General features: G+C 43.0%; 2 protein-coding genes across 3 annotated transcripts; one reads left to right on the forward strand and one right to left on the reverse strand.

The window, feature by feature from the left end:
* The first annotated feature begins 718 nt into the window (after window positions 1–718).
* Window positions 719–3983, forward strand: cltrn (collectrin, amino acid transport regulator). Its single transcript, XM_035177579.2, has 6 exons — window positions 719–1012; window positions 1473–1531; window positions 1723–1808; window positions 1987–2103; window positions 3508–3702; window positions 3797–3983. The coding sequence occupies exons 1-6, from the start codon at window positions 946–948 to the stop codon at window positions 3927–3929; spliced, it is 657 nt and encodes a 218-aa protein (XP_035033470.2). The 5' UTR covers window positions 719–945; the 3' UTR covers window positions 3930–3983.
* Window positions 3984–6104: 2121 nt separating this feature from the next.
* Window positions 6105–26176, reverse strand: LOC118121579 (cadherin-24). 2 transcript variants are annotated; one of them, XM_035177578.2, is made up of 14 exons: window positions 26053–26176; window positions 22045–22831; window positions 17239–17533; window positions 15954–16073; window positions 15422–15589; window positions 13219–13400; window positions 12105–12361; window positions 11879–12015; window positions 11604–11725; window positions 10418–10535; window positions 10002–10310; window positions 9669–9858; window positions 9139–9541; window positions 6105–7699 (listed from the first exon to the last, which is right to left on the reverse strand). In XM_035177578.2, exons 2-14 carry the CDS (start codon window positions 22684–22686, stop codon window positions 6830–6832), a joined length of 3813 nt encoding a protein of 1270 aa, XP_035033469.2. In that variant the 5' UTR covers window positions 22687–22831; window positions 26053–26176; the 3' UTR covers window positions 6105–6829. The 2 variants fall into 2 exon arrangements, with proteins under 2 accessions (XP_035033469.2, XP_047199248.1); XM_047343292.1 differs by having other exon boundaries at window positions 11604–12015.
* Between the last annotated feature and the right edge of the window lie 1244 nt (window positions 26177–27420).

Here is a 27420-nt window from a genome sequence, read left to right on the forward strand (position 1 = left end):
ACATTTTACGGAAGCAAAAGATGGTTTATTGGAGGCCACAGTTTAATGTGCTCAGCCTTGATGGGAATTCTGAACGGTAAATACCTTCTGGTGTCACGTGAAACAGACACAAATAGTAAAATTGACAGGCAGACTTTGCCTCGGGCGGCTGTGTCTGTAACTTAGTTTCTCATTAAAGCCTTAGTCAGGCGTCCCTCACTACATGTGGTTGAATAATTCACTCAATTGCAAGCATCACTGTCAGGGCAGAATAGATGATTAACCCTGAATATACAGAATGATCCCGGATAGGAGACATTTTCAGTTTGTCTGTTTAAGGTTTTCACCACTTTGCCTGCTTGGACATGTTTTTAAAAACTGTGCGGAGAGTGAACATAATGAGCTTACCAGAGTCTACCATGTATGCCACATCAGGCTTTTGCCCTTCAAAGAATGCAATTATATTATGCTTATCTTAACTATTGAGTCAACTTTTGCTCACCAGGCTGATTGATGTCTCTGTGCATTCTTCTTTTCACGGCACAAAATAAGGGTAAAATATGGCAACCTAATGTAAAGGTGCTGGTCATTCTGAATGTCAAGGGAACAGACTGCACTGTGCTGAGTACAGTGCAGACGCAGACTGAGCCGTGGTGTTTTTCTCCGTCAGGTCTGCCTCACTATCTGGCTTCTTGGGAGCTTGAACAAACAGTGGCACTTTGGCTGCAGCAGCTCCCACTGTACAGTTTCCATGGTGTGAGCTGAGGGCGAGCTGCCCCTCTGACGGCCATTTTTTTCATTTCTTTTTTATGTTGGGGTAAGACGGGTCAGTTCAGGTGTGTCCTGGCTTAACCATTAAACCCAGACTCTATCCAGTGAAGTTGCTCCGCTCACCTCCTCAAACCACTCCACACTGGGACTTTCACCTGCAGCTCTTTACTGTGTGGCTTCTCGTTTTCTGCGAAAATGTTGGAAAAGACTTTTTTCCTGCTCTGTTTATCATCTGCTCTGGGAAAAGAACTCTGTACACCAGGTAAGTGATCACAGAGGGACACTTTCATATTTTTTTCCCATATTGACATGTTGTATTTCTACGTTTTATCTCACATTGAATATACCAGAAGTTAACATTGTTATTGTAAAAGCATCAGTCGAGTTCTACAGTCAGTGTGGAATGCAGTTTCTAATCTCTTAACTGAAACCAAGATTGGACACATAACTCAGATGTTTACCTAACACTGGCTTTCATTGGACATCATTGAAATACATTCTATTTGACCGACTTTTATAAAAACTTATAAAGAAATCACTGCTGAGGTTTAGATGAAGTGATGGTAAACAGTTCTCACCAGAAATGAATGTCATTGGATACACACATGGCAGCTCTATCAGCAAGACATAGACATATTGAAGCCTTACTCTTTAATTTAAACATATAAAGACATACATTGATAGGACGTACAGGATCATTGACATATTCTTTATCTTTATAGATGCTTCAGACGGCTACAATGTTCGACTCAGCATCAACACTGCTCTGGGAGAGGAAGCCGTACGTATATTTTTAGATTTTCATCTCATAAATATCAGTTTGAAGGCTCACTAGATTAAAGGCTAGTTCAAGGTATTGCCCTCATGAAAAGCAATACACTAAATATTATCCAGATTTCACTACTCATTTGAGGAAAGGCCCGTCACCTTAATGGTGTTTACTGAAAACATGTGCATGATCCATTGTTGCAGTATCCCTGGAATCCAAATGAGATGTTCCTTTTCCGAGCCTCTTTGGCTTTTGCCATGAGGAATCACATCGCTGGACAGATATTTGAGTAAGTCAACATTTGTGTGTTTTCTTTTGCTGTTTGATTACCAAAATCAATAAAAGGATTTTAAAAAGAACTTAACAGTAATATAATCTCTTATCACCTTAAAGAAATCAGTGACTCACGGTTTATCACCATGTTAGGACACTGATGTGCTTTTTATTGTCTTGCGGAACTTCACCAGCGTGTCAAACATTGTTGTGTGCGATGAGACTCCCAGAGTGTCCTTCTGGTTTGTGGTGACCTCACCGCTGAACACTTCAGAACTCGTCAATAAAGAAAATGTGGAGGAGGCCGTCAGGTAATCACATGACACAGTGATACTGTCATTGTTTTAAAAATGTTTGCTTTTTCTGACCCTCTTTATAGAGGAGTCAGATGTCATATTCAACTCTAAGTCAGTTGTTCCATTTGATGTTTTATGTATCATATGTTTAGTTTTGTTGCAATACTGTTATTGTCTTAATAGATGGGGACTTTTATCTCTTTAGGTATATTATGTACTAAAAGTTTAATTTTAGTATTACGTTTTTTTTGTTGGCAGTGACAAGATGATAAATAATCGTTTTCAAAATAAATAGTAAATAATCTCTCAGTAACACAAATGCAATTCCTTGAGCTGGTAGTGACCCAGATAGTAAACGGATGTGGGTCGCTTCAGTCCATTGTGGCCTGGACAAAACGGATGTGAGCCTTAAAAAAGCACACTTGTAAAATAGCAAATGTGGCCAAAATATCTCAAAACAAATGCGGGCCACCTATGATGCCTTTTGGTATTGCTATGGTTTACTTGTGGCCCAGACCACCCAAGGTCCATCATCCCACACAGTATGTGGCCAGAGGACATTGTTCTGTTTGACAATGTGGGCCAAACCTGGGCCAAAATAATTTTACAGAACATTTAAGTGGCTTGGAATAATATCATCCAAACCAGGTGGGATGGTAACAGCAAAATGAAAGCAATCGAATTAACTTAGAGAGGGCTGCCTGTATTAAATGTTTTTTTATTTTTATGAATCTGTTATTTTATTAACATTAGTTCAAATTAGCCGCAAGTAGCTCACACCAGGCAAAGTTAGCAGCAAACTATATTGAGCCAAGCGAGGGTGTGTTGTTTTATTGTGTTATATGATAATATGTGTGTTTTGTTTTGGTAACTTAAGGTAAAACTAACTACAATTAGCTTATAGCAGGACAAATTAAGATTTAGTTCAGCATAAAACATTGACATAAGCAAGGATGTGTTGCTTATGAATCATACTTTTTAATGAGGAACAGTGTGTTATATGCTGACGTGAATGCGTTGTTTTGTTGATAATGCTATCGTGTGTAAATGTGTTGGTTTGCCAACATTTGCTAATATTAGCTGCCTTTCAATCCACAACACAAACCTGCCGCCAAAGGCAAAATTTCAATGTCAAAACTTTGATAACAACAAAGTGGATGCATGTAAATTTGTATTAAAGAGTACATGAGCGGTCTTATGAACTAGCACATGTGCTATACATGTACAGTATATTGTACTGTGTTCCTTAATCACAGGTGGAATGGAGGTGGAGTTCAGGTTTTATTGTCTTATCGGTAAATGACGTTCAAAAACCTCCAGCAAAACTTGGCGCACTTCCTGAATGTTAATCAGTAGGTGTGGTTTCTTGCTGAATGTTAACGTCCATTTTTATATCTAACCTTTTCATGTGCTCATTAGAAAGTCCAGGAATCGGATCAACAATGCCTTCCTGCTATCTGACAACACTCTGGAGTTTGTGGGCATCCCTCCCACCCTGGCAGCACCCGTCAACCCTGACACCCCCCCGTGGCTCATCGCGTTCGGGGTGGTCATGGGTGCTGTGGGTGTCGGCATCATCGTTATGCTTGTATTATCTGTTCTCCAAAAGAAACGGTAGGCTGACATCTTCACATGCATTTCTTTCTTTTTCTTTTTTTTTCCTAACATGCGATTTTTGATCAGTTGTGTTTCTGGCTTCTCATTCTAGCAAAAAGAGCGCGAAGACAGAAGACGAGGACACTGAAGTGGAGATACGGCCGAAAACGATGGAAAATGGTGCCGCGAGTGATGGTGTTTACAACCTGTCTTTCACAGATGATGAGCCATTCACACAGATGTAAAGTGCTTGTGTATAGGAAGTCTTCCATGTAAGCAATAAGAGGGGAAACGTTATCAAGCTGCTCAATGTGGATTATCAATACATACTTTCTGTTTGTGATTATAGTCATTGATAAGTTTCTAATGCAAATGATTCATACTTTTTCATTGTTTCCTTTTTTAAGCAAACAGTCACTTTGCTTTCATTTTCCAAATGAATGTGTAAATGATTGATAAATCTGATTTGTAAATATTTTGCAGAAGCCTCTGTCTGAGAATCATTTACTGAACTGTACATTTATTGATTTGTTTAGCAAATAACATTTAAGACAACAACTCCTTCCCAGCTCAACGGCCAAGCAAGTGTATCGCTGAGATTTATGGCAAAAACTAAAATCTTGCTATTTGCAAATCATTTCAGGATTCAGATACACGTATATCTAAATGTTTACCTAGTTGCGTATTATATCTCACTCTCAAAATGTGACTGAACTTGATGTCAAATGAAAGTGACAGCCCAGAGGAGATGTCAGCTGTGAGTTCATCCTTCTGCTGTCTATTTGTTTGCCATCAGACTCTCTTTTTTCCCAGATTACACGGTGACAGTGAAAATCCCTCTAAACTCTAAAGTGATGGGTTTAGCTGCAGCATGCGAGGCAGCGCTCGAGCTCTTTATCGCGATGGTTCGCAGAAATGTTGCTCGACACAATTTACATATTGTTGCGACAGAACAGAGCAGCTTCCTTTGAACACACAGATTTGTGTAATCAGTGGATGATTCAAAATAAAAGTTCTGCATTGGGGCCACTAGGTGACAACCTTTCTAAGTCTAACCATGGAATGAGAAAAAGTAAAAGGGCTTTTCTCGGCATTCCCAAAATAGTTAAATAAAATAAAAATAATTAGACGTACAAAAATAACCTCCCTGCTTTATTTACATAGTGTCCCTTCACATAAGCACGAGCCATACAGTCTTAGGGAATCTCCTGTGGCAGCAACAATCTTTACAAACAACTTGTTTGATTTTATAATAGCTATGGTCTTTTACTGCAAACTGAACTTCAATTTCCTGTGTATTTTATTTAACATATTGTTCTCCAGCTGCTGTGCTGTGATCATTAAATACACTTCACCGACACAGTGCATTTATTGACCTTTAGGTGGCACTATTGCACTGCCAACTCGCCTGAACACACACACTGTAGTCCCCCTATTTCACTGTCCTCATATTGGCACTATTTTATGTACGTGTGTGAACATTTGAATTTCAAACATATTGTAATTCTCTGTTATTTTATTTTTGTCGCCCTCTCTGAAGTGATACAAGTGTGTGAGTCCTTCACATTTCATAGTCTATATTTAGGTCATTGTTAAACAATTGTCGGATCCTGATGTGTCTTCTTTAACATTTTGTGCTTTGATATTTCTGCAGCAGTTCGTGTTACGCTAGAGGACATCCACACTATCCTGACAAATTGCAGCGCGGTCAGGACTACTTATCATTTGGCTCTTCATGTAATATTCCACTCCTCTTTCCTCTGCGTTTCTTTCTCTCGCCCGAGGAGTCCGGTCTTTAACAACTCATTTTTCTTGTCACGGAGCCAAAGATTTTCTGTCAAATTTAGCTTGTAAGCATTGCAATCTTATAAGACCGGCAGCTGATTAAGACCTAAATTCCCCCTGCAGAGGACAACAGAGCGTGGGAAATAATTGCAGAAAGTCAAAATCATTTCATCATATTGTTGAAAAATAATGTAATTATTTTTAATGACTCCATCTTATATCTTGTGAATAATAAATGTGTTTTGAAATAGCAATAGAATGGAGCCAAATGACAGATTGCCTGAATAACATTACACAATCTAAAAGTAAATGATTGTTTTGCTGTTGCCTGTGTTTTTCTGGGCGAGAAAAAAAATACAACAATGCTTGTGTGCACAGCTTCTCATAATGACTTTTGCCTAAGTCTGTCTTTTTATAAGGTGGGAGATAAACAAGCCTTTTGAGATAATTCTAGACGGGCAAACCCATATAATATTGTGTGGGTGAAATTATGGGGGACATTATAAATTGTAATCTTTTGCCTGCAACAGTTTCATAACTGCAAACCGGACCCTTCATTTCCTGCATTTGAGTAAATATCCCCCTCCCGAAAAAGAATTGTCCACTCTTGAGCAATAACCACTGAAGTCAAGGTCTGATGTATATCTACATATAGACATTATTTACTGACCGTTCACAACAGTGCACAAGTCTTCAACAGTGACAATCTAATCATTTCTGTGTGCAAATTGCATAGTGAGCAGATTCTGCTACAGTAATGGAGAGTAGTCGCTGGAGTCGTACTCTCGCTACAGAGCTCCAGTGTATAAACGTAGGGAGTCAGGTTCCCTGGAGAGTCTCTGTGAACACATGGCGCGGTCGACCCACAGAGCTGAGCGCTTGTGTGGTTTTAACACTTTCCAATTCAGATGCAAATGTTCCATTCAGATTCCAAAGATGCATCGTGAGTGGGCCCCTATTAAACCATCAATATTAAATATCACAATTCCACTCCATTTTTAACGAGGCCTATTTTCTAACAATGCAGCTTTCAGGGCTCAGAATCAATATTTAAAAAAAAAAAAAGTTAATTTTTCATAACCTTCGCTTTGAAAGCCCAAGTGCATTATTAATATCAGTTACACGAGTGTGAAAAGTGACAGATTCCATATGCATTTTCTAAACATAGTGGATGTGAAAACTATACGCTGTGCACTGATTCCACCGCGACTCCTCGACACAGCCTCATGGATTTTTCCTGGCAGGGAGGAAAAACAAGAGGATTCCTGTCGGAGGATGTGTATTTTTCCCCTCCTGCTGTGTTTAAAATCTATCACTGTCAACAGAGCGCTCCTCTTTAAACCTCTTCCTTTTTTGCAGACTAGAAATCCCATCTCTGTATTTCCTTTTGTTGGTTCTCTGTTTGTTTATGAGTCTCGCTCAGAGCGGCGTCTGCAGTCTCAGCTTCCTCAGCTGCCCTCATCTCTCCTCTCTCCGCCTCCTTCTCCTTCTCCCTCTCTCGGATGATGTCCACCAGCCTCTGAAACTTCTGGTTCAACTCCTCCATCCCTCCCACCACTCGCCCATCGTCCTTTTCCCTGTCGCTCTCCAGCGAGCTCAGTGACTCAGCTCTTGAATCACGGCCCTCAAACTCATAAGTCTGCAGTGAGTCATATGGAGGCTGTGACAGGTCAAAGGTCACCTGATCCAGGCGGAAGTTCAGGAGGTCTTCCATACAGAGAGGCTGCGGGTGGGAGGCTTCAGCCATCGCAGGCTCCGCCCTGAACGGCCAGCCTACGTTGCTGCCAAACAAGCCCCCAGGTAAGGGCAAAGGTTGCGGGGTCAAATCCTTTCTCTGGAGACTGCACATGTTCAGTAGCTGCACCCCCGCTGGGTACAGCCCGCCGCTGCTCGTCCCATTCATACACGTCCCTCTGCTGTTGGGATTGAGCGAGCCCACGATGCTGTACGTGTCTGATGTCAGGTAAACAGGGGGGTTCACAGAGTTAATCTGACTACCGTTTGAATAATTTCTCTCTGAGACCGAGGGAATGGAGCAATCAGTATCAATGTCATCCAGGGTGCAGCTGGTGGCTCCCGTGCTGATCTGAGTCTGCGATGACCCCGGCCGCCCCTCATGCTGGTTTGATGAGGAGCTGGCGTGACTTTGGAGTGAAGACTCATTTGGGTCGGAGTAGGTCAGATTTGCAGCGTCGTCGGCTGGTGCCGGCGCTGCTTCTGTTGGGTTTGTCTGTTACAGAAAAGGAGAAGGGAGAGATTAGATGATTCAAAAAGACATGCAGGGACAAATATATGGAAGCAATAAAAAGCCAAATAATTTTCGTATTTTTAGAAACAAGAAATCATAAGAATTGTATCACCCCTGCATCATGTGATGCTGACATTTCAACACCACTGAAGTGACTGCATTGGAATGTTTTTTTCTTAATTTATGTGGTTTGAATTAGATCATTTGAAGTTTTGCTATTAGTCAGAGAACCCCTTTTTTGGGGGGAGTTGACACATTGATATTTATAATTAAAATGCTTGAGGTTTTCCAGGCGCTCATGTGAACTTCTCTTTCTTGGATCATGTGAAACTAATGTGTTTGGACAGATTTGATTTCCACGGTCGACTGGATGTTTAAGCCTGAATCTTTTATCTTGAATTTTGGTGTCTTTTTAAATTATAGTTTAATTCTATTTAGAACTAAAATATGTATACAAAAACACAAGCAGGATACGACAACACGGCTACACGCACGTCAGAAGACCCTGCCGGACTTTCTCAGGAGTTCAGAGAATGTCTGAGAGCATCTTAAATTTGACCAGACAGTCAGATTATTCCTACCGAACCTTCTGTCAGTTACCTCAGACAGGTTGGGTTACTCATCCCTAACAGACATATGTTCCATTAGATCATGTGGTGAAGTACCAAAGTGTAAATAAGACTTGGCCATATTACCTCCACCAAGGAGGTTACGACTTCCATGAGATTTTGTGGAGGGGCGGGGCATAACCCAAAAAAGAACATATACAATTTTGATGTGGATCTGGATCAGGGAACATTTTGTGATGGGGTGTTTGTATATTTTCATTGATTTCTCAGAGAATAATTGATGAATCTTGATGAAAACAATCAGACATGTTTAAAGGACTGATATTTTGTGCAGATCCAGATAAAAACCATTGTTGGGCCTTGGTAGAAGTATGTGCTACTGAGTGGCATTCTAGTTGTGTTATCATTGACACGTCGGCACGTGTAAGCCAGGGCCTCTCTCTTTCTCTCTCTCTGTATGATTTAAAGGGTACTTCAAATATGAAATGATTTGAACTACCTTTTAAATCATACTCATATGCAGTAGCTACACTCAAAGAGGGACATGAATCAACAAACACTGCTGAGATCAAGTCCATTTGCCAACCTTAACCCTGATATCATGAATAGAAGGAAAACAAATCTTCCCACATTCAGTTTCAGATTCGTTGACCTGATCTGACTTATTAGAGCTGAAAAGATGAATAACAGAGTTTGAACGTTTTACAGGTAAATTGGGACTATTCAATGTTTTGAATTCAGTGGTGCTTAAATCTTAACACAAAGTGTTCTGCAGGGACTCCAATTCACCGTTATCTGCTCACAAGACGGTTTATACGATGCTTACAGAAATTTTTGTTTTGTTTTTCTGACCTTGGCCTGATCCAGATTGTCTTTTGTATCTGCTTCTTCATTCGCTTCACTGCCTTCATTTCTGTCGGTAATATTTCTCCTCGCCAGCATGTGTTCTGCTTCGTAACTAGCAGGGCTCGTCTCAGGAGAGTGAAGCAGCGGCTCAAAGGTGCTCTGGTTCTGGATGACAAGGGAATTGCCAATATGACCTCCGGCGAGCCCGTGGGTCAGCTGTGTTAACTGCAGACCTGCCTCCAGTGGCCCGGCTGGATAATCTCGGAGAACAGGCAGCGTGTGGATGCCGTAGCAGAGGCGTCCGTAGAGCGGGGCAGAGCCTGGCCTCTGCTGAGGGTCCAGGCTGGGGCGCGGGTTTCGGCTCCAGCTGTACGTCCTGGCCCTCGGCGGATTCTGCTGGGTGTACCATCTGTGCCAAGAGATAAATGTCAGAGAAGCACACAGTCACACACAAACACGCACACACTCTCCCATAAGCCACCGTTGCAAGGATAAACTTTTTCCTTTTTTATCTTAATTTTTTGGGCACAGCTCACATGTTTCTGTTGTGCATGTGCTGCATTCTGTGCATGCTCTGCAGTGCTGTAATGTCAAAAGCTGCGGTGTCCGCTTCCCCTCCCCCCTCGTCATCATAGGATATGATGTTCTCCCTGACATCATCCTCCTCGAAGGGTGAGTGGGAGTCTCGCTTCTGATGGCGCAATGACAGCGAGAGTGCACACACCACTAAAGGGCATAACAGAGACACATGACCACATTCTCTTTAGACATTACAGGAGCGACCTGACACAACTGCTCAGCGTTTTTCAAAAATCACAAACAACATATTTATAGGACCTGGAAGGATCCACAGAACCGACTGAACCTACCCAGCAGAGTGGTGACACAGGCCAGCATGGCGAGCAAGGTGACCAAACTGAATATGAGAGACGGAGAGGCAGACGGCATGGGCAGACAAACCATGTGTCTCTCCCATCGTCTGTCCCTCTGTCTCCCCCTATCCTCGGTCTGCATGCCCCCTCGCAAACAGGGACAAATGGTCACGGTGACCGTGCCAGTGTTGGTCAGACCCGAGGCCCCGTCACGTAGCACGACCGGCACGTACAGGGTGAGTAAGGATGAGGAGAAGCCAGGGAGGGGATCCAAAGCTGACTGGAGCACCAGGCTGGCTGTCACACCTGATAACGTGGCAAAAAACACACACATCGAACATGGTCACTGCCCAAAAATCATGCCCCCGATTTCTGTTGGTGGTGTGTATTAAATGAAAAGAAACAGTTGCCACCTCCAGATTCCCTGATGGTGAGATTGAGGGCAGAGCTGGACTCTGGGGGGATGTTGAAGTGGATCGGCGTGTCCTGTCCTCCCTGGTCCCTGTCGATGGCTCGCAGAACCTGGACTACCTGCAGAACACGATGCTCTGTTACAATGGTTCATATGGGCATATAAACATGATGAAAATGAAAGACTCAGTCTGTGGTGGAACTGCTGACACATGCAACACATGACGAGAAGATTTTTTAAAAAAATAGAGTTGGGATAAACACCTCTATTTGACTGCAGCAACAAACTTAGTTTAAAACCCTTTTGATTTTCATGAAATCCACCCCAGTTTCTTTTCCATCAATTTTATGGCTGGGATTTTCTCAGTAATAACCATTCAATGTAATTTTCATTCTATAATTACCTCTGCGATGGAGTCCACCACAGGGGATTTAGGGGAAACAATGAATCATGTAATCCAGCGTTACTGTTTTTAATTTCACTGTTCATGGTTCACTCTCTTCATGCTGCGTCAGAGCTGCACTTAGCTGCCGCTCGTGCAAACCCGATGCTGCTGCTTCACTGTAAAAGCATTCAGCTGGCAAAAAGACACGTTGGCTTTTATTGTGAAGGAGTAACAGAAGATGCGACGAATTTGTGAATCTGTTTCTCAAAAATGTGTCTACAAAACAAGAAAAGGTTATTTTTGGATATTTGGATTAGTCTTTTAATTTTCCAGGGAGTGATGGAACAAGAAAAAGCACAAAATTAGAACATGGTTGTAATTACTTTTGACCGACTTCTCCTTTAGGAACTTGTGAGTTCGCTTGGCTGCATCGTCGGAGCTTACGAGTGTTTGCTGTGGTGTTAAAATGCACTTGCTGTTACCAAGGCAACCACATCAGCCTGGACTGAAATCTTAAGGATTAGTGTAACACGAATAGTAGTAGTGGGTAGTTTATTTCAATGATCCTGACAGGATGTTCTTAATATCCTCCATGACTGATGGTACAGTGTTACCTCTCTATTCCATGACATAATATTTGGAAATGTAAAGCTGGGTAAATAAAAACGAGGTGATTTTGTCTCCACTAAACCAGTTTGTCGAAAAGGTTTTAACAAAAGGAGGAGAAGAAAACACAGGAACAAGAATACAATTTAAAGTTGTATTCAATATCAGACAAAAAAAACCAACAACAAGAACGGACCTGACCGGGGACACTGGAGTCACATACAGATGTTGAGTACTGCCTGTCCAACTCTGGGGCATTGTCATTCTGGTCTAGTGTCTCTATGGCAACCACAACCCTTGACACAAGATTGGGATTGTCTGAAAGAAAAAAGGACACTAATGTTGAAATCATCGCTGAATCTCTATCATTCAGGCGCCACACACCGTGTACCCGACTCCAGGCGGTTTCGCTTTCTGTGAAATATGACTCTGGTGAGCCCTGCGCCCCGAGGGCAGAAGGGGCCGACGTACCCCTCTGTGTGGCGATGACAGTGAGGTTGTGCCACTGCTCCTGCTCGCGGTCCAGCTCCATCACCGTGCTGATGAAGCCTGTGTCAGAGGCGATGCGGAACAGAGCCTCGGGGTCGGACTGCGGATCAATGGAGTACCTGGGATATGGAAAGAGTTTATGAGCAAAAATAAAGAAAGAACATAGTGGGAGCCAGAGAGACAGAGTGAGTGATGGTGTAATAACCACCTGATGTTGGAGCTTTGTCCCGTGTCTGGGTCGACGGCAGAGACCCGGCCCACAGAGCAGATAGGGGGGCAGTTCTCAGACACGTCCAGATGGTACCGAGTCTGGGAGAATTGCGGGGGCTCATCAGCGTTAAGGATCATGACCCGGACCGTTGCCTGGTCCTTAAAGGGACCTTTCCTTAGGTACCGGGCGTCCACTATAGGGTTGGCAACTTCCACGGAGAAAGTATAGGAGTTGCGGGTCTCGTAATCCAGTAGCTGTTGGGCGAGGAATAAAGCATCTTCAGTCTTAAGGCTGTGCTTTACTGAGGGCCTTTCATTTATGATTCATATATATATATATGTGCTTTATATTTCTTCACACATGCAGTGCTTCATTATTCATATAAAGTAAGACTTACTTTTCATCATCCCTCTATGTAGCTTACATATTCCATATTGGCCTTTTGGGCAATTACTGATCCAGCGCTGTTATTTCCTCACCCTCCTTATCCTTTGATTCAAGATCTCACTGCACAATAATCATCTTTGAATCAAACTCTCAAAAGTAAAAAGGCTAATTCATTCACATGACCAGCTCTCTTCATACGAGCAACAGGTTTTGATGTTTCTGATGATTGTTACTCTTTAATTGTCCAGTAGAGACTGAACCTGTTAGCAGCAGTTGGGGTTTGAGTGGAGGACTGAAGTGTTTGATTCACCAAGTAAATGTAATTTAACTTTGTTCATAATAGAACCAAAGCTGCGCTAAATGAAGTCACTTAATAAAAAACTACACTACTGACATTGTCTCTTCTGCACAACTATATGCACAATTGTTTTTGCACATTCCCTGTAACCAAGGTTATAACTGACTACCTCAGTGTGTATGGGTGTGTGTGTATGATTTGAATAGATGGATAGGAATGTGCATTTATTTTTTTTAATTATTTGTATTCCGTTTTTTATTTTATTTCATTCTATTTATATATTTATATATTTATTGACGTCACCAGATAGAGACATGGGGAAATAAGATTTGAATTGCATTGATAACTTCTTGTTTCTGCGTATGTGAAAATAACGCCATTGAATCCCTGAATCCATGGTGTCTGTCCCCGTGTCTCGTCACTCACCTTGTTGAGCTCGATGATGCCCTCTCGGTCTCTCGCTGTTATGTTGAATATCTCGGCCTCCTCCGCGTCCAGGATAGTGAACTCCAGCTGCGCGTTTTCTCCCAGGTCAGGGTCAGCGGCAGTGAGCCGGCCCACCTCCACACCCGGTGCTGCCAGCTCAGACACAGAGAACGACCACGCGCCTGCACAGAGGGGAAAACAATGGATTTAACGGGTTTGACAACTGGCACTGAATGATGATCCATCAGCGTGTGAAAAAATCCACTACATGACGTAAAGCATGACAGTGTCTCAAAGTTTAGTCATTCAAATTCAGGTTATTCACACTATAATTGTGGCTACATTTAATACACACACTCCTCATGGCTATATACTCTTAGTGGTGAGCAACACAGTCCACAGGCTTTGCTTTGTGCTATAATGTTAAAGCTAATATGAGGCCTCAGATGTCGGAATTATTTAAATCAAGTGTCATTTTACACTTAATCCACCTCTTTCTGTTTGGCTTCTCTCTACAGAGCTGCAGCACAAAGAGAATTTTGTACACTGAAGCCTCAGATCAGCTTTGAAATGCAATTCTCTTTCGCGCTGAAACAATTAGTCGATCTATTGACAAATTAATTGACAGAAAACTGACGAACAACTGTTCGCAATTACTCGTCATTCATCAAGAATAAGTGGTGAATATTTACCCACTCGAGCAACTCAAATGTGAACATTGATTTCTTCCGTCGTTTCATGTGATCCCACTTTAAAAGGTCAACCGATAGATTACTAGAATGTCTCAGTAGAGCACTTAACTCCACCAAGCCACAACAGTCCCCTTATAAAACCAACATTTTTATTTTGGTTCTGCACCGAATTGCACACCTAAACATGCCAGATTTTTGTCATCAAGATCTATGAAGATCTATTCCCTGAGAAATCAAGGAAAGTTTTAAAAACTATCTCTGATGTTGAAGTGAAAAAAACTAAATGTTCCTGGATACATATCCGCATCCGGATTTAAGGGGATAATAGGTACAGCATCCTTCCACCAAGTTTTTCTGTTGAAAACAAACAGTAAATAAAACTGTAAAGCCACTTATTAAGTGATGTGTATTAGTCCCATTCAGTTATTAATGATTGAGTTGTGCATTTATTAAACTGAGAATCGTAGCTGTTACTGTGAACATGCTGTCCACTTGGCACAGCATGAAGATGAAGCCAGTGATGTGTGGCAGGTCGTGTCATTTCACCGGAGCAGCAGAATGACCCCTGTGTTCTTGCCATGCAGCGAAGCAACAAGCAGCATATTCAGAGAAACGCATCCCTTTTAATCAGAACAGCCTGATCTCACTGACTGTTAATTATTCAAATCCTTCATGTAATAAAAAAGAATTTGAAAATCACACCCCTCGCATTCAAAGAGCATGTTCAATCAGCCTTTCGCCTAAATCCTGGCGTTGTTGTCAAACACATGCACCGACTGAGAGCGAGGTGGCGAGGTAGGGACGAGATCATCAGATACCAGTCGATAAGTTACACTTGGCTGGCACTTATAAATATGAAATTGCATCTATAGAGCATTGTATTGCAGCACAATACGTCAACATGAGGAAGAGGGCTTTAAACATTAAGATGAATGGCGGAAGGCAGAGAGTGCCAGGAGGGAGGACTGGGGGAAATGGGGGAAAAAAGGGAAACAGTGGAGAGGTAAGATATAGAGAAATGCAGTATATGTCTAAGTGTTAGAGACGTTCTGCAGTGATTTTACCGTCTCCTGAAGTGGAAAGCACTGAACTTTAAGATGAAATATTGATAGCGTGGAACAGGGAAAAGCTTGGAAAAAGAAGGAGTGGACATGATCTTTCACTCTTCAGCGTGGACCCACAGCCCATTTGAACCACAGGAGTGTTTATGAATGTTAATGCCCGTCATCTGGCACAAAAGGTTGCGTTATTGCAGAAACAATGATTAGAAAGAGTGGATAAAAATCAAAGGGGTAGATGGTTTGCTGCTCTAAGAGCTTCTATCATATTCTGAGCGTGTCAAGGCAGCCAGGACCCAAAGGAGGCGAAAAATATCGGGCTGCTGTCATGAGTGCCTTTACAAGATATTTCATCATTTTAATCTTTGCTCACACACACACATATTTCTAAAGCTATATCGAGATTGAACGCAACCGACAGTTAAGTGGTGATCTGATAACAGCAGCGCTTACTCCGCCTGAAGTGAGGGGGGTTGTCGTTGACGTCGCTCAGCTTCACAGTGACGGTTGTGGTCCCGGATAATCCGCCCAGATGCCCCCCCATGTCTTTGGCCTGGAGGACGACCAGATATTCATCACGGGTCTCTCTGTCCATGTCAGGCACGGCTGTTCGCAGGACGCCTGGTGGAGCGTTGGAGCGGGTTGTGGAGCAGTGGGGGGGGGAATCATAAAAGCGACAGATTTCAGTGACACAACGTCTCTGGAAGTTGGCATCAAAGCGAGTTAGATGTATATATATTGTTTTTTAGAATCAGGACATTGGAAAGCATGTGACTCCAGGCCACTTCTGTTTCTGAGCGTATCATGCTTAATGTAGTTAAAACGTTATCCGTTGAACTGGACATATGGTAGAAAAGACACAGCATATGATACCTAACGGCACCACAGGGATTTACTGTATGAAGTGTAATCATCAGCTGGAGTGGCGTGTAATGGTAAACAGCTTTGAGGGGATATGTGGCACATCCCGTCAAAGCTACCCGACCTGTCTGAGCATCCACGGAGAAATAGTCCTGGCCCTGAGTGATGGCGTAAACCAGCCGGGCACTGTTTCCATACGAGGGATCATCAGCGTCTCTGGCAGTGACTTGGATTATGGAGGTGCCTGTGAAACAGAGGAGAAAAACGCAGGTGACGAAGTGAAGAGCCTCTTCACAGAAGCTGAATGTGGTTGATGAGCAACGTAAAGTGATACTCCACTCAAAATGTAGCTCCTGAATACACTTATATCAGCAGGATTAAAAGGATTTATCGACTTCTTCGCTGTCTGTCCATATGCGCAGGGTGTTCACAACAATTATCTTCTACACAAATATGGATTGAAACATGAAACGCTGGAGCTGTGCCAGTAAAAATGTTTTCAGACACATGCTGACAATAGTCTTTGGTTTTGTGCTTGTTAAAAACACATGTCGGTGGAGTCCCAGGAGTCGTGGGAGCTGTGGCGGGCCTTTTGATCCTGTTTCTGACGTTCACAAACACAACTATTATTCATGCTATTACAAATGATTCAATGATAAAAACTAGAATGGTACTCAGTGGAGCGCACACAAACCTCCACCAAGGCCCAACAGTCTCCCTAAACTTAAGCTGCACCAAATTCATCATTGTTATCAGTTCCCTAAATTTGCCTGATTCCACAATGCAATGCTCCATCTCTGCAGCTATACCTAACAGTGATGACCCAATACGATGCATCCAATTAATTAATGTGTTGACGCTCTGGAGCGACTTCAGAATTATTCCTTGTCATTAGTAAGTCTTCTTAAATCAGTTCTACTATATACTGTCACTTTTTATTCTTTGTGTGCTGGACGTTGTGTGCAGAGCTTTTTATAAACAGTCTATGGTGCAGAGTGAAGTTAGAAAACGTTGCTTTCATTCTACCTGGTTTATATCCAATAAAGATTTTATGGACACTGTAAGAAGACATGTTGGACTAAAGGTCCACTGACTGACTGTTGGCACGCTGTCCCATCCCCTCTGACTTCTACAGAGTGCTGTTAATTGAATTTTTATTAAAATTGAACGTATCACGTGTCAAAATTTCGCTAAACTTGGCACTGCACTTCCCTGGACCGCTAACAATACACATGCTAAGTGAAAAGTCAAGAAGATGGACTTTTTGCAAGAAATGCGTCCCACATACAGACAGGCATTTGTGGAATTAGTAGGTAGATTACATAAATTCAAGCTGCTGCTCTCAATTACAGCCACCTTTCAATACATTTTGATTGGAGTTTCCCTTTATTGTTGTTTTGATGATATACCAATGTTGGCCATCTCCGGCACCATGGCGACATAGGTTTCACTGGGGAAGATGGGCGGGTTGTCGTTGATGTCCTGCACTCTGATGATGAACTCGGAGGAGGGCTCCAGGGCTCTGCCGGTCTGCCGGTCTGTCGCTGTTGCGACGAGGCGGTACTGGTCCTTCTCCTCGCGGTCCAGAGACTTGGTGACATGTATGTTGCCCGTGTTGCTGTCAATAACAAACACGGAGCCCACCCCCTCTCCCTCCAACATGTACTTGGTGTGGCCGTCTCCGCTGTCCATGTCTGTGTGCAGCTGGAGGACAAAAACACACAGAGTCTAAAAACACCAAGTCGATCACCGCGACACCTTCAGGCAGGATGCTGATGCAGGTATCTCTCATTAACGCTCATCCATTCCCCTGGCAAGCCCCGCGAAAACATGACTGTGTAAAATGGGTGATTTATGATAAGGCGGGATGTGCTCGGTGAATCGGAAATGAATGGCACCAGGTGTGGAAGATACATATGGGACCAGGATGAGTACTGATGCATACAGCTAATCAACTCAGTGGACCAAACGTGCCACTGGGGGCTTGTTGGGGGCAAAACCACATCGATGTGGACAGTCGCCCTGCAAATGTCCTACATGTACGTTCACAGATGCAATATGAGAACACAGTGCGGGATCCATCTGCAAATCTTTCTCTCTTTCCTATCCATCTGTCTCTTTCTTTCCCGATCTCATAAATCCATCTGCCTCTCTTCCCCGTACCTTTTAAATAACCCCTCTCTCCAGTCTTCGTGTCTCTTTCTTCTCATCATGTTACCTCAGTTACACAGGATGCCCATCTGCTCACATTTCTTATTCTCCCCTCCTCCTCTCTCTCTCTCTCTCTCTCTCTCTCTTCCCCTCTGTTTTGCTCCGTGGTGCAGAATATTGGTTCAGTATTTAATGGCAGAGAGGGTATTAGTGTGAGCTAGATAGGTAAAAGGCCAAACACACAGAAATAGAAAGCTAAAGAGATTACTCAGCCTTCATCACACTGAGCTTTCTGACCAGGAGCCTTCACATCTCTCTCTACCCTTAAGGCGCATCTGCACATGTTCATAATCCACCAGGCTTACTCACAACCTCTGCTGCGGACCTTAGATACTCATGAGAACTAAAGCCTTGATTTCAAAATTCTGCTGCAACAGTGACTGTTTACAAATGTGCAGAGATGGTTTCCAGTGAATTTTGCAAAGCGTTTCCAATCTGTCACATGAAATTTGAGGGACCAATTGACAAAGTGAGAAATTTAATAACCGACACGACGATACATGCAGAATTAGTCAGTGTGTGTTCATGAGACCTGCAGGCGTGAATGTATTTACATATTCCAACATAACATATGTTCATGCTCACACAGTGAACAGCATTCAGGCAGAGACCAGGAGAATATGTAAGATTAGTGTACATATGAGTGTACATTCTGGGTGTCTGCGTTCGTGTGTGTTCGTGTGTGTGTGTGTGTGGGGAGGATAAAGTTAGGGATTATAGAAACTCATGATAGCATACCCTACAAATTGCAAGATAAGGGACTCTGTTTTTTTTAACTCATCCCTACATCCCCTCATCCCACTCACTCCTTTCTTCCTTAAAGCGGACTTCAATTTTGATCCCACACTTCACCAGGAGAGACATCTTTGTCAGAGACTGTGCCTATTTCGCTCCCCTGCCTCCCCCTCCCTCCGTCTTCTTCTCTCTCTATCAGGCCCCTTCTCTCCTCACTCTCTAATTGCTGGCTCAGTCCCGCTGTGCTTCAGTCAGCATGGAAAAACACTCTCACGGCGGGGAAGAAATTTATCCATCCCGTAAAAACAAAGCCAGTTCCTTTGTCACTTTCTCTCCTTCTCTGTAATCCAAATTTCCTCCTCCTCTCATTTGCCGGTACATTCACCGACATGTTTTTACTGTATCAGCAGACTCTTCCTCTCTTTTTTCACTCGGGTTCGAGGCACCTGTGATTGGAACAGTTGATAGCTCACCTCAGACCTTGCACCGGTAATGGGTTTGACACGTTCGTCTCTCTATTTTTGGCAAACAAACTGATGCTGCCTCAGAGTGAAAACACTTTGCGTCTAAACCTCCTCGCAATGCAGGGATGCTTTACTACAAGAACATCAACATTAAGACTCTGTGCTTGCAGAGGAGTGAACCGTCTTGTGTGTCTACTGATTGCGTTAACACCCCTCCACTGACTGTATCAATAACAACCAGGAAGATTAAACATTTATGAGGTCTATACTGCACTGGTGAGAATCCAATCTAGACTGTCACTATAAAGTATACTACTAGCTACAAAGTGGCTGGCAACAGTCCCTGTTAGCGTTACAGCTGATATAATCCTACAGTGAGTATACTGTAGCTGCCAGCAGCTGCATTAGTGAGGAGCATCTGACTGTGAAATGCTACAAGTAAACACCTGGGACATCCATGGTTCAGGTGTGCTGCGGATTAAATCACCTCAGACACTCTTTCATGCAGCGACACCGACAGCAGCTGAAGGGTGCTGGTGTGGCGTCGGTGAGGACCCAAGTATGTGACACGACAAGTGCGAGCACAAACACCGCACTTATCTCGAGTTACATTAACGCCTGATTCCTGAGCCTATGACGGAGCATTTAGAACACAGAAAAACACTGATTCAAATCTGTCTGGAAATAATCTTACAGTTAAGATTTTGAATAATGTAACAACATTTTTTTTTGTGTTTTCAATAAACTGTTAATATTCACATGAATGCATAATTTTGTCTTTTGCCCTCATTCAGTTATCTAACCTTTGGTTCTGGGCAGGAGGATTGGCCCCAGGAAGCAGTGGTCCTAAATAAAGGAAGAGGCTGTACCCAGTAACTACCAGATTAGGAGGGAATTAAGGTTATTAGCTCCCCCAAGGAGATAACATTTACACCCCTGTATGTTTGTATGTTTGTCAGCAGGATAAAACAAAAACTACTGCAAGGTTACATTGTCGTCATAGAGTTAATTTCTATTCATCTGTTTTATGAGCCGGAACAGAGGAACAGTTAAAGCTAGGGTTGGTAATCCTGGAAAAGCTCGCAAGAGCAGGCTCAAACGCAACTGATACTTCCCATCAGCCCTCTCATCAAAGCTACACCCAAAAAACACATGAACACACACTGCAAGGCAACTACAAGAAGACGACTTTTCCTTGACCCGCTCGCTAACTTTGTTTCCTGATGGCTATCGGGATGTTAAGAGGATTTCAACATATAAGATAAAAATTGTTTCAGAAAACCAACCCTACCTTTAAAATTCCATTACCAACATGAATGATCTTACTGCTTTGGTCGTGCAAACACCAAGAGAGCGAACTAGATTTAATAGCTATTGCTTAGATAAGAATTTAACTAGCAGGCTACTAACAATGCTGTGAGTGTGCAAGTTAACACTAAAAAAGAGCTAGGTCAAAGCTCAGTTTGTAAAGACTAAAATTAACTAGTTCACTGTTCACGATTCTGAATTTTTTACTTAATTCACAGCCCCAAAAAACAAATAGTTCACACTCTTCCATCTTTTTACCTACTGAAACGCACCGGTTCACAGGGGACATTACAGACACCAACGAGGTAACATATCCGAAAATAAAGTTTTGCCAACATGGACATGATGTACCTTCTTAGAACGGGTAGAATCTCGGCCAATCACAACCATTTTCACCTAAACTAAACACAATTCAAACACCAAGCAACTAAATCAGCATGTCAACAAAACACACACTCTGTACATATCCACAAAGCTGGTACCTATGATCATACAACTTAATACTCACAACACAAGCCCAGACTCCAGACTATCTTTCTACAATCAACACTTAGGGATCCAGCAGCCGAACAAGAGCGACATAGATAAGTTACACGATAAGTTTTGTTTTAGACCGTATCTCTGGTAAAGCCGGAAATCCAATGAGTCTGTGTCACTTTGAAACAACTCCAAGGTTTATACTGCCACCTACTTTTTTCTTCTTCATTGGGTTAACTGGCAGTCCTTACTAACGGCTCACTAACTCTCTAACTCTGCATCACTTTAATACAGTAAAATAAGGCACAGATAATGTTCAGATGTTGCTGTAGATGAATAGATGTTCTGCATGATGAGGGATATTCAGTCTGTGTTCACTTAAAAGTTTAACATTTTGTTAGGTAGATATTAGGTTTTTCATTTTACGGTGCCGTAAAATGAGAGTGGAAAAGCCCTAATGACAGAAACCATCTTTGAGAAAAATTCTTCTAAGATGCACTTTGACTTTTTTGCTTGGCCCATGTCCCACCCACTAACATGGAGGAGGCGGGGTTTATGAATTAAAATGCAGCCAGTCACTAGGGGTGGATTGGGTTTTACTTTTGAGGGGCTGTCATCTTTCATCTTTATATACAGTCTATGTTTTGAACCCGTGTAGCTCCATAAAGCACACACTTAAGGACAGGCTTTAATTAAGGTTCATAAAAGTAGGTATGTCAAGAAAGAGTGTTAAAACCTCTTATGTGTGACTGTGGAGCTGATTTCCATTTTCTAAGTGCTTTCCTCTTCCCCTATGACCAATAACCATAAGCGTCCATGGGTTTCAATACCACACCAGTTGAATTGCAGAGCAGGGGGAATGAATCAAACTGACAATGGCAAACATGTAAATGCATGTATTAAGAGCAGAAGAGAAATTGTGTTTGTTTTCTTGATCCCTCGGAAAAGAAGCACAAACTCTTACAACACAGATACAGGTGATTCACATGTGCATGCTGACAGGTGTCGACAACAGCTTACCCGTCCGATGAGCACAGGCTCCGGCCCTCTGTACTCCTCGATCACAAAGAACTGGTTCCACAGCCAGCTCCTCCGGAGGCGAGAGCGAGGCCCCGACCCACCGTCCTCAGGTTCTGTGAGCCATTTTGGGCGACCTCGTGTCTTCTCAGGCAGATCCTTGCCGACATCTGTCTCCAAACGGAGCCCGGGCTGGAGAGAGTGCTCCTCCTCTGAACTCGGCACTAGGCCGTGATCATTAATTACACCTTCAACCTCTCCATTAGTCAAATTGCTCCTTTCCTCGTGGTTCGCAGTGAGTTCAGGGCGATGTTGAGGTATTAAGGATTTGGCATCAGATCCAGGATGTTTCAGCGTGACTGTTTTCCTCGCTGAATTATTCTTCAAGTCAAAATCATTAGGTTCTCTGTCGTTCATTTTAAACGACACATTTGGCAGGGTTCTTATATCATCCATTTCAATTTGAAGCTGGTTCTCCAGTGTTTTGTTTCTCACAGAGTACGTGGACCTTGGATGTGCTAAAGCTTGTTGACTTTTGTTTTTTGTTACTTGCACATCCTGATCTTCCTCTGAAAGGTCGACAGCCATGCAGTTTCTTTCCCCTATACAGAATAAAAGCAAAAGAAGCAGTATATGTGCCGCCATAGCTGAGGTTCACAGATCAGTTTGTTTCAAAGAATAACCGAGGAGCAAGCAACTCCAACTGATTCATCTTGTGTTCCTCCTTCTCCCTCTGCCTGAGTCTTCATTCCACCTTCTTCCCCTCACGTTTTCCAATGCAGTGCACATGCTGCAATCAGATCACACGAGAGAACACATGATTAGTGTGATCTTCGCTGTATTCATAAAAATGGGGAACAGGATACAAGACACAGAAGTTAAGTGAGCGGGATTCTTTGAGTTTGTAGGGATGTTTTTCCTGCTGTTTCAATCTGATATTTGAAAACGATGTAGGAAAGAGAATTCCCTTTGTACCACATGCTGGTAGTCACACTATTCAAAATGCTGATTGAATCTTGCTATTGATCACTTCGTTAAGTGAGCTCTTTGAAGAATTTTAATTAATTCGGAGCCTGAGGTCCTGGTGATGAGGTGGAGCTCAGCTACTTTACTGTTCCTTGTCGAACACAACTACCTGGACACCATGTGATTTATGTCATCCCTAAAGATGGTCGCTCCATGCCTCAGCGCCCGCTAGACAAAGAAGTTCCCCTTAAGAGATTAATTAGACTCATAAATAATTGAATCAATGACTTGTCCTCCTTTTCCTAAAGTTTAATGATCTGAGATTCGTTAGTATTTGAGTCAGATCGCGGCCATTGATCTTTGAAAAACTTGATGTACTGAGAAGTGTCAGCAGCTTAACAAGACTGAAAGTGTATAATTGCAGTTTTTCCATCCACGCTCCACCTGCATTCATCACTCTGCCTCGCTAATTCCTGCGATGAATGTAAATTTCCCCACATCTGTTTTCACCTTTATGCACGCATGGAGGCACACATTATCACACACACAGATATGAATGCACACACACAGACGCGCTGCAACAGCGCATGAGTCATGGGTGCACAGGGATGTGGTCGCTCCAACCCATTTAAATAAAGTTTTCATGCATGCACTACTCTTGAACAGATTTACAGTGAAGGACTTGAGCGTTAGAAAGATTTCCCTCCGCACAACCAGCTATGCTCGGAAAATTAAAAGACCATAAATGACACAGAGCTCAGTGATAAACCTAAATCCTCTGGCCTTGTCTGATTGAAAAAATGTACAGTCAGACACGTGCATTGATTAATTTAGGTTCAAATAAAAGAGAGGAGCCATAATAATGCTCGGGGCTTTGATGGCCGTGCATAAAACCAACCATAACATCTCCTGAGTGATATGCTACATATGAAAGGAGAGACACATAAAAATGAAACCAATGTTCTTTTTGCACTTCAGATACTGACCTAGTTTCTGAAAAAGCAGGCTGGAGAACAGAGTCGATTTGAGAATTTGATCATAGACAATATTAAGTAATTTCTTCTCCCTTTCTCGTTTCCTCCAGAGGAAACCCACCCTTGTTTTTTGTTCTGCACACCAATTACTCCAACTCATCCATATGTAATGCCCCTTGTTCAGCATCTGCATCTGTTTGCCATCATCTTAAATCTAGCAAAATACAAGAAGTGTTTCCTCAACACTTTTGTCTTCCTCAGCCATTGTGTAGCAGCTATAGACCGAGCTCGCAGCTTACATCTCTCTCTGCCAGCTTTGCTCCGAACCCTTGGTGCCAGCGGTACATGTCATTCACTGTTTGAAGTCTTTAGAGTACGAGTGCGTATGAGCTACACTATGTGTGAAATGTAAGGCAGGGATAGAGGATGAAAGCGTGAGGACGGTTTGCTGTTGCTGGCTCAGAACGGAATGATGAGTGGTGACATAGCTCTAAATTGCAAATCGCTGTTTCAGTCTCACTTCACTCTGCACCGAGTCGCTTCACTGCAACAAGGCTATTTCCTTTTTTATTAAAAATAGCCTGTGCATGTCAGGCCTTTTACATAGGGAAAAATGGGAGATGGGAGGCAGAGAAGCAGGGAGGGGGTGGTGGTGCTGGAAGTGCTCTGGGAGGAGGAGGAGGAGGAGGAGGAGGAGGAGGAGGGAGGAGGAGGAGAGGGAGGAGGGTGGGGTGGGGGGCAGCCTGGCTGGCTTTAACGTCCAGGCTGTGGACTGACTCTGCTCCATTTCAACATCCCTGGCCTCTCCCTACCTCTCCCATTCGTCTTAATGCATGCAGACTTCTCATCCGACTGTTCTCGCCGTGCGCGCGGGGCTCTCTCCGGCTGCTGAGCGCACACACGCGCGTGCACAAAAACCTCTTCAGAGTCCCTCCAGTGCATCAGACCTGCTCAGCACATCAGTCACCTCATTATTGTCAAGGTCTTAGCTCTCGAGAAGGCAACTTAACCTGAAGTGATGGGCCCCGCCACTGCAGAGGCATGTGTGCTGAGCAAGTGTGGGGCCGTGTTCTTGTCTGTCATGTGGAGATGCCCCCGTGGTTAAAAGGTGCTCTGTCTGTGAGAGTGTCAGAGCACCGCGTACACGATAAGTCCTTCTGTGACATTACACTGTAAACACAGACGGGCATTATAATATTTCTCTAAGCTCCTGATGGCTCTATCACACACACACACACACACACACACACACACACACACACACACACACACACACACACACACACACACACATCTGGACCTCTTATTAGCATATCTAGTAGAAAAACACTAAATAGCCTGGAGCATGACCTTGTCTTGTTAGAGGAAGCCAGAAAAATGATGCACGTTAATGTGATTTACACACTTGGTCTAACTATTATAATGAATGGAACGTCCCAATTACTCCTTGTATATATATGAATACAGATAAATATATATAAAGGCTATGTAAACCTCTGTGGGCCACTAACCCAGGTCCAGGTATATATGTTTGAATAAGCGAGCGTGCCCCCTGCTGCGCGTGGAGGTGCAGGTGAGTGGCGCGCACCAAACACAAGCGTTACGCACGCTCGCGCACACGCACTACCTCTCTGTTAAATGAGAAGGCAGCACATTATTGTTAAAGTTATTATTATTGTTATTGTTATTGCTGTTTATTATTAATATTACGGATCTCAGTTCACTCACCCCAGACCTGGCTCTAGCCTATCACACGCACTGCCCAACATCATTTCACCTGAATAGCTCGCGCGTGCATGGTAACATCTGTCCAGCGGGTTGTCCGTACTCGTCATCAGCGAACAGCCTCAAACTGACGGCGGATCAGTTGTGGAGCAAACTGAACGGTAAAGTACCGACTGGTCGGGAAGTTGCCTCGGCTGCGTAAAGAGCGTTGGCTTCAATAAACTCGTGAATCGCGAAGATGGAGAAGAAAAAAGAAAGTGTTGGAGGAAGAGGAGGACGAGGAGAGAGGAGGATGAGGAGAGAGGAGGACGAGGAGAGAGGAGGACGAGGAGAGAGGAGCGCTTACCGTGTGTCCTCCCGGTGTAACGGAGCTGAAATGATCCAACGTGGGAGAACAACACGCCGAGGTTCATCTGAGCTCAAAGTGAGGTCTGACCACTCACTCTCTCTCTCTCTCTCTCTCTCTCTCTCTCTCTCTCTCTCTCCTCCTCCTCCTCCCTTCCTTCCTCTCTCTCTCTCCATCAGTGTTTTCATAAAAACAATTCTCAGCCTACAGGATTGTGATCAGACACTCAGTCACTAACCCACACATTTTCTAACCATCCCATTTATTATCACATGCTTTAATCCCCCCCCATGCAGTATATTTTCTGGTTAGTCCGTATCATTTCCTTGAAGCCATGCAGTGTTTTGTAATCTTCTTATGTAGCTAGTCTGCACAATCATCTTCAGTATAAGTTTGCTTTTTCCCCCTTCCTCCTTAGAAACTGCACCAGAAAATTGCTACTGGAGGATGCATTAAAAGATGAAATTGCACCACTGGTGTTCTCCCAGCTGCCTAACACATGTCTAAAATGTATGACTGTAATTACCCCCCACTCCTCATTTCCACTTTGATTGCATACTTTCATCGTGTGAGTTGAATAGATTGGTCAGGACGTGAATTATTTTTCCTGGAGAATAAAGGAACAGTTTGATAAGTGGCACATTGGGGTAATTAAGTCGCCCATTAAGTTTCAACCTCGAGCACATTTTATCACTGATTTCCATTCTCTGTCTTCGAAACACTCATTCAAACAAGACACCTTAACATTTGGATTTATTTATTTGTAAAGAATTGCAAGATTAGTTGATATCATGTCCACGTTTGAATTCCTTTAGATGTGTAGGTAAAATGAAATTGCTCGTATTGGCTGATGTGATATTTTTTACATTTTGATATATTTGATCAAATACGTCAAACATACTTTGAGCTCAATGCTTTTAAAAACAGTCATTCATCTACAGAGTGCAGGCGGGCTTTGTACATCAGTGTTTCTTGATCTTTCTTAAGTTCTGGTTTTCTTCAGTTGAAGATTGTGAGTGAAAGTGTTAGTCATACGGCGAGAAGCTAACTCGCAACCCTAAGGTCACTCCTCAGATGTCTTGCGCCCAGCTGTGTATGGAGGCTTATTAAAGCAAAAACTATACCATGCCAGCAAAATACAAACCTGAGCAGTAACTAGATGAGTCAGGATTTGAGAGCACACAGGGACAAGGGATGGATTTACAAGTGCAAAACATGCTAAGCTCCGACTGTGAGAGACGAGTGTCAAAGAATTGTTCGCACATTTTAAGGCTGATATGATACAATTGTCTATGGAAAATATCTAGAAAAAGGGGAGTGTTTGAGAGTTAGCTGCGATTTGGACATGTGATACCTTCAATATTAATA

This window comes from Hippoglossus stenolepis, chromosome 14 (genome assembly GCF_022539355.2).
Source record: "Hippoglossus stenolepis isolate QCI-W04-F060 chromosome 14, HSTE1.2, whole genome shotgun sequence".
In the NCBI taxonomy this organism is placed as follows: domain Eukaryota; kingdom Metazoa; phylum Chordata; class Actinopteri; order Pleuronectiformes; family Pleuronectidae; genus Hippoglossus; species Hippoglossus stenolepis.